Genomic DNA, 11,793 nt, shown 5'->3' on the forward strand with positions numbered 1-11,793 from the left:
GCCATCCCATTGGGTTTGCATTTAGTTTTAGGACATTGACCTCCAGGCTGTGTAAAGGCTCTTTGACCAAGAAGGAACATGATGGAGCGCTGTGCCAGATGGCCTGGTCTCCGCAGTCACATGGCCTAAACCCAATGGAGATAGTTTGGGATGAGATGGAGCGCAGAGCGAAGGCAAAAGGGCCAACAAGTGCTCAGGATCTCTGGGAACACCTTCAAGGTTGTTGGAAAACCATTTCAGGTGACAACCTCATGAAGCTCATCGAAAAAATGCCAAGACTGTGCAGTAATCAGAGAAAAGGGTGGCTATTTTGAAGAATCTAAAATATAAAACATGTTTAGAGTTATTTCACATTTTTTTCTTTACTACATAATTCTATGTGTTCATTCATAGTTTTGATGCCTTCAGTGAGAATCTACAAGGTAAACAGAAAAACCATTAAAGGAGGTGTGCCCAAACTTTTGACTGGTAGTGTAGCTATAGTCACTCTGAGCACAGTGTTTCTAAACAGCTGAATTCAGCTGAACCAATGTCTTTCTATCTTGGCTAAATCTAAAGTAAATCTTAAGCAGCCTGTGGAAAAGTGAATTTGACCTTTTAGCCTTTAAAGTAAGTCTCAACTGTAATGAAAAGGGGAACACTGGATTTATTACACAATGTAACTGAACATAAAATCCAATTAACTGCACAGCTCTATATGTCCATTAGGTTACTCCTTCTGCACGGCCATTTCTACCTTTAAATGCTGAAATTTTGCTTTTTCAAAACTATCTCAAAGTTTTCCTGATGGGGTTCATAAGCAACAGGTGGTCCCAGTCCTGATCCTGTGGTTACTGAACTTGATATTCTTTAAAATTTGGGGTTTTCAGCACCACCTTCCACCTTTTCATTACAGCAACCATTTACCTTCCTAATTTTTCCCTGCATAAACTGCTCAGTCATGAGCTGAGGCTTAAACATCTGTGGATGTGCGACGTCTGTGAATATTGTGAAGGGCAGTCTTGTCAGAACAGGACAGATGAGTGAACATGGTTCTCCGTTCTTCAGTCTGATTATACTGTAGGCAGGCCTGGCCAACTGACGGGCAAAGTTAGAAGTCCATGTTAAAACAACAGGACACCTTCACCTTCTCCTACTCCACTTTAGCTTGTCTTCACATTGAGAAATTCTCCCAATTATGGAGGTTGTATCTCCCATTGTTCCCAAAAGATGTTATTTCACTCTAACAGCAGCTGTTAAAGGTGTAGGCTAATTGAGCTAAATGGAGAATGTGACCACTGGGCCCCACGAGGACCCTTTATTCTGGGCCACCTCTGTAAGGTGGGCCAGGAAAGGACAGCTACCATCCACTCTCAATTTCCCTGAGCCCACAATTATGTCATCCTGCACTAAGGACACTGTAATGTCCTTTACTCCGATGCAAAATGAAGTGAACACCAGTGTCTATTTAGCTTTAGAGATGCTTTGTGTAAGACATAAAATAGAGTTTCCTAAATACTGCATTCACCCATTCGGATGTCAGCAAATAAATGGCATTGTTGTTGTGAATAATAGACGATTGATTAAGCCGATGATCCTATTTATGTCTCCATTTAGACCAGTTGTGCTTCATCAAGGGCCCCATAGTGTGAAATAATGGCGTATGTCATTATTTCCCATGCTGGAAATAATGACATACGCCAAAAGAGCGCTAATCCTTCTCAATACAAGCTCCACTAGAAATTAGGCATTCTGTCCCTGCTGTGTGGTTTCAGTTGCTTAAAGGATGGGATCAGCATATCTTGACAGCCAAACACTTTGAATCACACTCAGGGGAAGGAGCTGCTTAGAAGTCAAAGGGGAAAAAGTACAGGCTGAAACTAAAAGAAAGCACAAGGACACCATGTCGTCCCAACAAATGGTACATGGTGTTTTGCTTGTTAAACAGTAATGTTAAAACTCACTCAGGTAAATTGGCAAGCTGGTCAAAAGTCAATTCATCTACAAAGCACATCATTTTCTCTCAACAGTAATGTGTATTGAGCTATGAGGACAGCCTCAAAGTCATCTAAACGAGTACTCACCAACATGCTACACTAAAAAAACTGAATAATTTGAATGAAAAACATTCATGTTTCTCCCAACTTGTTGATAATGCTGATTTTTTTTACAGATAGGAAAAGACCTGACACTGACAAAATCCCTATTTTATCTGTCCCCTGAGCACCGCCACTTTAAGTTGTTACATGCTGAAAGCCTTGCTTTGCCTTTGCTGTCAGATCGTAGAAATGAGCAGGTGTTGATGGCCTTTCTCTGCTGTCATCTCTAATTCAGCACCGCTGGAATCTCTTCCAGTAAGAGGCATCAAACGCACCTCCAGCAAATCAAAGACCAGGTTAGACGACGCACAAATCATACTTTATAATGTATGCAGTAACACAAAAGACACAAACACACTTGATTTACAGAGGAGGTAGTGCACATTAATCACTTACTCTTATTCCTGCATTCACTCATTATAAACAAACTGCACTTATTGACTGCAATCATGTTTTGCCTTTATTCGTGCCAATTTATTTTATTTAAAGTAACTCAGACTAAAGGAAAATGTGATTTTTATTTTACTTACAATGTCAGTTAATGACGCAAAAGTACACAATAGAAAGAAACTGGCTTCTGTTTTTTTACCTTTTCTATAAGATAAGATTTTCTGAGAAATAATTTTTGGAGCCATGTATTTGTCATTTATGTTCACATTTTTAAAAACTCAAACAATTTTTAGATCGTTAAGGTTTGTGCTGCAGAACTCTTTGAAAATGTAAATATGATACTCGTTATAGATTTGGAAAAGAATATTTCTGTGTTAAAGCTGACTCAGATATAAAAGACTTTCTAAATGGCTCAAAACAACAACCACAAATGCAAAAATGTATGTACATCCCTCTCATCACAAGTGCAGTTTACCAGCCAAACATGAGGTCAGTCTGAAGGTCAACCACCTTTGGGACTATGACACCTGAGTTGGTTACACTAACTATAAACATAATTAGTATATAAACATCTAACATTCTGTCATTCTATGATAAAACCAGACTGGCTGATGTAGCTAAAGAATCTAGAAATCCTGACTGTCTCTTCCACTGAAATCGTTCAAGATCAGATTATCCAGATTAGTTTTATAATGCATTCTAATCAATGCATGCAAAAAGCTGTCAAGAAACACAGCTCATGCTGATATTTTATTTTGTATTTATTTAACATTAGTGTATTCCTTCTGTTGGCATATAGAGTCATCTGGCCATCCTTGATATTTGCTACGCAATGCACGAACCACATGCGCTCATCATGGCATGTCCACACAGGTATCTCTCTGACGAAAGCCTAACATCCGCAGCTACACAATGACAGGCTGCACCATAAAACATACAATCAGGTGTAATGTGAAGATGATTGGACCTGCCGTAGATGACACCTCTATTAATCTGAATGTTTCCTGCAAGCATCACATTGAATGTGACGGGCGAGCGGTGAAAACGTCACTTTACCTGATCGCCACCCTGTTACGTGTCAAAAGCACGTCCTCCGCAACAAGGTGATTTGAGAAACAGGAAATGTTGGTCTCCACTGACCTGGATCGTGCAGGTGTACTCCGAGTCGTCCAGCAGCCTCACGGTGCAATTGCATTCCCTGTCCAGACTCCTGATGCTGCTGCTCATTAGTCGGCTCAGCATCTTCTCGATCGTCTGCGAACGGGACCACAGAGAGGTGCACACAGCACATACATACAAGTTTATGTTCTGAGGCGTTAACGGCGTCCCTGGTCTTTGCTCCAACACCTGGTCAGCGGCAGCGCGTGTGCAGACAGGCGGCGGTGGTGCATCGTTTTATTAGTGTGTGAGCGCGGACTGAGCGGGGTGCTGCGTTTCTCCAGTCAATGAGAAGTGGGAACACTGCTGTAACTGCTGCTGCTGCTCCTCTCTGGTCCGGTTAAACTGTCACCCCCTCACCACACCTTCTCCCCCCGTCTCCGCCGTTGCCATGCCGCTCTCAATGGTGCTGGGCGGGCTGGTTGATGAATGGCGAATCTGTCAGCCAACAGAGCGGGAACTGATGCTGCCTTCGCAGAGTTAAAAACAGAAGTCGAAATTCCGATAGGCTGCCGCAAGTCGTGACTAAATCCACATGGAATAATAACACAGCTTCACAAGTAAAACAACAGGCAGGTGCTTTGTCCTGTTTTAGAAGTTGCTCAGTTAATTCAAGGTGATAAACGAATAACTAACGCAATAAAAGAAGAAATGCGTCAGCTGAACATTCCCGAAACATACTTACGCTCAACGTCACACCTCACGTGCCAAATTTTCCAGTTAATTTATTATTGTGTGTGTTAAAATGGATATTTCCGACAGAACGTGAAGGCAACAGCATATTTTAGCATTCAATCCGCTTCACCTCCACAGGTTGGTTTCCAGTCTTTAATTATGTAGTCAGAGAGACGCATTGTTTATAGATGACGAAGCTGTTAAACTCAAATGCACTTTGTTTATCAGAAAGTAGAATATTTATGTATCTGTGTTTCTGCCAGGCTATTTTTAAATGACAAGTTATTTTTTGTTTATTATTTCCCTGCTTTTATGCCCGAGTGCGACCCAACATAATTCATTGGCATGCCTTGCTCACGAGCAGCGGAGGACAGGCGGTATTTATTATCCTACAACTGATCAGCTTATTGTACAGAGAAAGATCTCGGCTGGATGAGTTTGGACCAAACAGAAAACTGAAAACTCAAATTTCTTCAACCACGTCTCTCTCTGGGGGTGCTTAATGGTAATTACAATGGAGCAATGGGGGAAACAGGGCCCTAGTCCTTTGTATTGTGGCTGGATACGGTTTCCAAAATACTCCCAGTGGTAGGAAACGAGTGAACTACCACGTATTTTAGACATGTTTCATGTCGTACACATTTACGGCCGGAATTTTTAAAAATAATCACGAAGCCACATATTTTTCTTACATAGTCGAAAAGAAACTCATCTGCCGTGACATTGTTTCACAATGCCGTGACCCGGATTCGAACCGGGGTTGCTGCGGCCACAACGCAGAGTACTAACCACTATACGATCACGGCGAGCTACGATGAGCTGACGGGTTTAGAGAGGCAAAAACGAGGTCTCTTTAGTAAACCCTCCCCGGAACTTTGTCAAAGTGGTGCTATTGTTAGTGATTGAGGTAAGCTTCAGATATATGATTTAAATAAGCAATATACACACATACATTGCACAACTTTTAATAATTATCGGCAGCAAATGGAGTTAGTGTGACATTATAAGAGCATAACTTCGGTTATTGTCTGCCCGACATTACCACCTGGTGGATAAACCGACAAACTGCTACAGCCGCACCACGTGTGGTTTTGCTAAGCCTCCTCGCTCTGGTTGGCTGCCCTTGCTGCAGACGTAACACGTCTTCCTGTTTTGTAACACTCTGAATGTGATTGTTACCAAACACTGAATTTTTCTACAGCAGTTGATCTGAATCGCGCAAAGTTGAAAAGCCCTAAGAAGGTAAAGTTTTTCTTTTTTTGGCTTGAAATGTTTGAATGTTATTATATCCTGTAGTTATCATACCGTTGATTTATTGCATTGCATGTTAGTTGCAGTTTAGAGGTTTCTGCAGGTTCTGCCGCTGAAGTGTAAATTTAAGCGGATGCTCAGAACTTCCAAGGAATCATCATATTGTTTTGTGAAACGTAATGTTGTTTTGTTTGGTTTAAGATTTGTGCTGTATTTACCGTAGTTTTAAAGATCTTAACTCTTAGTCGTTTACATTTCTGAGGTTTCGTGTCTGTGTAAGGATGTGCTCTCCATTAACTGAAATTCATGAGGTGGAGAGGAGGAATGGATGTTAACCTACAGCATCAGTTCTTTTAAAATTTTAGTTTATGTGACGCGTTGACACAAGCTCACTGAAGATCATTAACTTGATGTTTTGGTGCCTTATGTTTGTGATTCACGTGTCCGCAGGTATGGCTCACACGTGTATTCACTGGTTCCGCAAGGGACTCAGGTTGCATGACAACCCAGCTTTGATGGCTGCTCTCAAGGACTGTAAGCAGCTGTACCCTGTGTTCATACTGGACCCTTACCTCCACAACAACGCGTGTGTGGGTATCAACCGCTGGAGGTTCCTCATTGGAGCGCTGAAGGACCTTGACGGAAGCCTCAGGAAGCTCAACTCTAGGTAGAGACACAGTCGACACTCAGCAACATTAAACACTTTTTAAAAAGTCAGACAGCTGCCATCAACCTATATTGTCATGTTATGGTATGTTTAATCTACTTAGGCTGTTTGTTGTGAGAGGGAAGCCAGAAGATGTGCTCCCCAAGTTATTCACCAAGTGGAAAGTAACCAGGCTGACCTATGAGTATGACACAGAGCCCTACAGCCTGCAGCGCGACAGCAAAGTGACATCACTGGCCAAAGAACGTGGAGTTGAAGTCATCTACAAAGTCTCACACACTCTTTATAATATTGAAAGGTAAAAATCTTGCTGAGCATTTTCAGACAGGGGATTTTTTTTCTGTGCTACTTGTGTTGTCATTTCTTGACTGTGTGTTTGTTTGTTTTTTTGTCTTAATAGAATAATTGAGGAAAATAATGGAAAACCCCCACTTACCTATACCAAGTTGCAAGCAATAGCGAAGACGATTGGTCCCCCTAAGAGACCAATCCCTGCTCCAACCATGGACGATATGAAAGGTATCACAATACCAGAAAAACAGACTAGTGTTACTGAATTGTCAGACAAAGTTATTTGCAATGATGTATGGACATTTATCTAAAAAGCAAATGTCAACATTTAGAAGTGATTAGATTAAATCTATCCCCACTGTCAAAGATGTAAAGACACCATCCTCAGAAAACCACGAGAAGGAATATGGGATTCCTACACTGGAGGAGCTCGGCCTGGACACTGCTCCTCTTGGAGAGGATCTGTTTCCAGGAGGAGAACAGGAGGCTCTCAGGAGACTAGATGAACATATGAAAAGAACGGTAAATTAGATTCACATCTACATCCTGTTATTTGCAGGATTGTAACAACAGACATGCCTACATTCTCTGAAACATTTCTGTGTATGCCTTTCAGAAATGGGTCTGCACCTTTGAGAAGCCACAGACTTCTCCAAACTCTTTGAGCCCCAGTACAACTGTTCTCAGTCCCTATGTCACCTTTGGATGCTTATCAGTCAGAACCTTCTGGTGGAGACTCACAGAGGTGTATAGAGGGGTGAGTGATGCACTTTACATACAGATATTGTAGTTAATAATGGTAAGGAAAATTATGCTGTAGTATTGTTTAATACATTTCAACAGGAAAGAAACTGAATTAATCATTGCCACTTCAAATACTTTCCTTGTGTGATTCCTGTGGTGAGACACTGTACGTGCAATGTGCTTGTATTTGCAGTAATCTTTGTCTTTGACTTGTGTGATTTTTGCAGAATAAACACTCAGATCCTCCAGTTTCTCTGCATGGCCAGTTACTCTGGAGAGAGTTCTTCTACACAGCCAGTTTGGGCATTCCTAGCTTTAACAAGATGGAGGGTAACAGCGTGTGTACTCAGGTGGACTGGGACACAAACCCTGATTATCTAGCTGCTTGGAGAGAGGTATTGAGATTGAGTCCTTGAATGAAGTGTCTCTAGAGAAAATTGATGGTGCGAGAAGAGGAGTTTTCATGTTGATGTACTTATGCAATTGTTGTTAAATGTGGAGTAATCTAATTTTCTGTGTCATAGATGATTCATTGTTATTTCACACTCTCCTTAAAGGCTCGGACTGGTTACCCCTTCATTGATGCTATCATGACTCAGCTCAGGCAAGAGGGCTGGATCCACCACCTGGCCAGACATGCTGTTGCTTGTTTCCTTACTAGGGGAGACCTCTGGATCAGCTGGGAAGAAGGGCAGAAGGTCAGCTCGCAAAGGCTGCAGCTGCTAATATCACAAATATTACAATACTACTGCTAGTAATTATTATTAGCTATACACAACACTTGTGTTTTTTTTTTTCTATCATGAGTCCAGCAGTACATATGCTAAATCAGTATGGTACCTGTAACATTTTCTCACTGCTCATGAAGGTGTTTGAGCAGCTTTTATTAGATGGCGACTGGGCTTTGAATGCTGGAAATTGGCAGTGGCTATCAGCGAGCACCTTCTTCCACCAGTATTTTAGGGTTTACTCTCCAGTGGCCTTCGGGAAGAAGACAGACAAAAATGGAGACTACATCAGGTAAGATCTATCAGCCAAACGTATTACCTAAACAATTCACATTCATTACATGTATCGTTTATAATGATTTAGCATTTCTCCTATGTTTACAGGAAGTACCTCCCTCTTCTGAAGAAGTTCCCAGCAGAATATATCTATGAACCTTGGAAAGCTCCACGCAGTATCCAGCAGGCAGCAGGATGTATTGTGGGTAAAGACTACCCACATCCCATTGTACAGCACGAAGTGATCAGCAAGAAAAATATTCAGAGGATGAAACTTGCTTATGCCAAGAGATCCCCAGAGTCACCTAGCAAAAGCAAAGGTACTGCAAGAAACATACAGGAGCATTATGTCCTTTTATATTAGTCATGCTTCAACTAAATTCTGTTTCTTCTTTTGTTTTTATTTCTTTGTTTTGCTCCAAGGTGTAAAGCGGAAGGCTCCATCCATCATTGAAATTATCAAGAAGAAAGCAAAAGTAAAGTAATTAGAAATCATGTTCACGTTTTGGTATCTTTCCAGTACTTTAGTTTTATCTCAGTCCACAGTTTTCTATATTGTGTTTTTATTGGGATTTTCATTGGTTATTTTTTTATATCATTATTATTGTTACTTTTTATGTTGTATTTATGTCAGTGTTTAAAAGTCCCTCTTGGATTTAAAAAAAGGTCAGGTGAGAGACTGCACAGAGATTAGGTCATGTTTTTTAAAGGTTAATAACCTTGTGTCAAATTGTTATTATGTTACATAGGGGGAAAAAATAAGCAGGTCTGAATGTCTCCATGTTAGAAGGGTGTAAAAATAGACTTAAGTTAAAAAACAAAATTAATGCAGACAGTAAATATGGTAGATATGCATTAACTTTAATGGTTCGGTCAGTTCGCCCACCATACAATTCAAGGAGCACATCAGAAAATAGTACATTAATTATAGACAATGAAAGAATGGTTCTAAAAAAAATAGAAAATCAAGAAAAGTGGAAAATTTAAAGTTTTAAATCTTGGATAAGATAATCCAACATCTCAGTTTGATTGACATCAGACATCAATTGTATTGTGTCAGTTTGTTGACATTTGCAAACAAACTGACACAATTTACACATGATTTGTTTATGAGTCAGATTGTATCACTGTCAAATAAGATTCTTGTTATATTAATAGTAAGCATACACTTCTGTCTTCTATCTGCTGCCATTAAAATAAAAAAATCTTACACTTAGAACTTGGACGTGACTACACAGAGGATTGTGTCCAATCGTACAGCTGTCTCATATACTCAAAACTAAGACAACTGTTTAGGTGAAATGATCTTTTCAGCTCATTTTATCAGCTTGCAAAGTTTTATGTCATTTCCATATCATTCAAAATTGTTGCTCTTTAATAAAATGTCAAAATGGAAAATTAATATTGTGTCTTAACTAATAAAATGTGTGGGTCCTAAAACTGCTAGGTCTATGTACTGTTATTCCCACTAGATGGCGCTGCAATACCTGAAGAAAAACTCAACTCAAGTACATGTATACAGAGAATATTCCCCCAAGTATATTCTTAAAAGTTATTTAAAGATTTAATCTGTTATGTGTTTTGGAACATTTGTAATGGAGTTAATTTAACTGTCATAAAAATGAGAAATAAATAAATAAATTTTTAGAGTATCTGTGGTCAGCACAGAACATCTGACCTTTTATATGTTAACTCTTTGCAGAAAAGAAACAGAAAGTAGAAGTGATCTGTTAATATTTTTGGTGAATAATATTGAATCTCAATTAATCTCAATGAATATTAAAAATAAAAACAATCAAATTTAATTTTATTTAATTTAATTCTAGCTACAATGTCATTTGTCTGCTTTCTATAAGGAATTCATTTTTCCAGCTTCCTCATTCCTAAAACTTTGCTTTCCTTTTTTTTTCTAAATGTAGCAATGAGCATCAGTTTTTTTTCTTATCAGGATTATGCTTGAGATGCAGTATTACATAAGGCCTGTTAATCAATTACTAATTGTGTCAGTGCACAATTGGTGAAAGTCAGTATGAACAGGGCTGTGCGACATAAAGGCAAAGATGTAAGTGAGTGTGTTTGGGGCACACAGCTGTTCTTGGAGCTCAAGTCTTCTCCTGTTTCTGCTTCCTTGGAGTTGACACTGGTGTGAATAACCAGAGGATGATGTCACAGGCTCAGTAGCAGGCCAGGCGGCCATACAAAGCCAAGCTCAGTTTCCACAGAGACCTGTCAAACATCAAAACAATCTGTTCTCTGACTGTGCATTAATGTACAAGGGTGTTTTGGGGTACACTTGGCATTGGGTCACTCTTCCGGTAAACTTTCATAGCAGAGCTCAGCAAGCCTGGGTGAACCGAAATCACCTATTCAACAATGTACCTGCATGCATTCCAACATTTTCTGATATTATGAAAATGTTTAGCCTTAATCCCAAAAAGAATAATTAATTTTCAATCAAAATTCCAAGAATAGCTGGCTCCTCCTGTTTGTCCGTGGGTGTACCCCTCTCCCCATGGGTCCACGTCGTCACCTCACCACTCAAACCATCTTGGATCTGGGAACTGTAACATCCCAGCTGAATTAGAACAGTGTGTTCCCATGCAGCTGGTGTTTCATGTAGCTGAAATAGTAGTGATTTATCTCAGGAGGCTGCTCCACAGGCAGCAACATAAAAGAGTTAATCCCCACTTTATGCAACAAATTTTTATGGCCATAATAATAGGACAGGGGCTCTCCAAGGTTCAAAAACGGTTCTTCTTTAGGTTACATTACAAAATAATATGAGTTCAATCTAACACTTGATTAGCAAAGCTCTCAATACAAGCTACTGCACGGTGGGTCAAGTGGGTCAGTGTAAGTTTACATCACCATTTTATGAGGATTACCACAACACCAGTGAACATGCCCGTCTGTTTATAGGCTTCAAAGCAGACAAATAACAGACATACATTTCTGTTGATCAATACAAAGGTACCAATATGGTTTTACATGACAAACTGCAGACCATCTATTCATAAACAAATGTTATAACTCTTAAATTGCAAAAAAAGTACATAAACAGTCATAACTATTTGTTAAAGACCAAAGGGTAACGTTCTTTGGTGGCCAAGTAAGACTAAGCTGAGGAAGAATAGTGAAGCTAATTTTTTTTTTTTTAAAGAAAAATCTAATTATCTCTTTTGTTGTACCAATGACATTATAATTGGAGAAACATTGAAGGACAAGAGGAAGCTGCGAGTAAAAGGTTCATGAACACGTGCTGAAAGGTCACTATTTATTAGAAGTCCATAGAGGTGGTAAATAAATGCCACAGTGAAACTGAAGAGCTGATGGGTGTCCAATCTGCTTCAGTTTTTTTGCTCTATGTTTGTCACCATCGGGGACACACACGCACACACCCCTCTGTACACATCCTGAATGACAATGGTCCTGTTGTCGTGGGATGTCCATTACCACACAGGTTCTAATGACTGATTATAACAATTTACATTTGCCCCACAGGACCCCCCTTTTATTTTCTGATAGAAGCACAATT

General features: G+C 39.8%; 1 protein-coding gene and 1 non-coding gene across 3 annotated transcripts; one reads left to right on the forward strand and one right to left on the reverse strand.

Annotated features, from left to right (window-relative positions):
• Window positions 1–5,035: 5,035 nt before the first annotated feature.
• trnah-gug (transfer RNA histidin (anticodon GUG)) lies at window positions 5,036–5,107 on the reverse strand. The gene has a single exon. It is a non-coding gene; the product is annotated as a tRNA-His (tRNA).
• Window positions 5,108–5,408: 301 nt separating this feature from the next.
• On the forward strand, window positions 5,409–9,942 carry cry5 (cryptochrome circadian regulator 5). Of its 2 annotated transcripts, XM_085387242.1 has the most exons (11): window positions 5,409–5,543; window positions 6,003–6,219; window positions 6,323–6,517; window positions 6,620–6,738; window positions 6,878–7,032; window positions 7,127–7,267; window positions 7,482–7,649; window positions 7,812–7,952; window positions 8,123–8,274; window positions 8,367–8,578; window positions 8,682–9,939. In XM_085387242.1, the coding sequence occupies exons 2-11, from the start codon at window positions 6,005–6,007 to the stop codon at window positions 8,741–8,743; spliced, it is 1,560 nt and encodes a 519-aa protein (XP_085243368.1). In that variant the 5' UTR covers window positions 5,409–5,543; window positions 6,003–6,004; the 3' UTR covers window positions 8,744–9,939. The 2 variants fall into 2 exon arrangements, with proteins under 2 accessions (XP_085243368.1, XP_085243297.1); XM_085387171.1 differs by lacking the exon at window positions 5,409–5,543 and having other exon boundaries at window positions 5,963–6,219; window positions 8,682–9,942.
• The last annotated feature ends 1,851 nt before the right edge of the window (window positions 9,943–11,793 follow it).

The sequence above is a fragment of the Rhamphochromis longiceps genome, linkage group LG1, assembly GCF_057381845.1.
Source record: "Rhamphochromis longiceps isolate RC_006_pf linkage group LG1, R_longiceps_female_GT1.1, whole genome shotgun sequence".
NCBI classification, from domain to species: Eukaryota; Metazoa; Chordata; class Actinopteri; order Cichliformes; family Cichlidae; genus Rhamphochromis; species Rhamphochromis longiceps.

Coding starts and splice junctions, on each gene's coding strand:
- cry5 (XM_085387171.1), top strand. CDS start 5,963: ATGTTTTGGTGCCTTATGTTTGTGATTCACGTGTCCGCAGGTATGGCT. Junction 7,033..7,126: donor ATGAACATATGAAAAGAACG/GTAAATTAGATT, acceptor TATGCCTTTCAG/AAATGGGTCTGCACCTTTGA. Junction 7,268..7,481: donor TCACAGAGGTGTATAGAGGG/GTGAGTGATGCA, acceptor TGATTTTTGCAG/AATAAACACTCAGATCCTCC.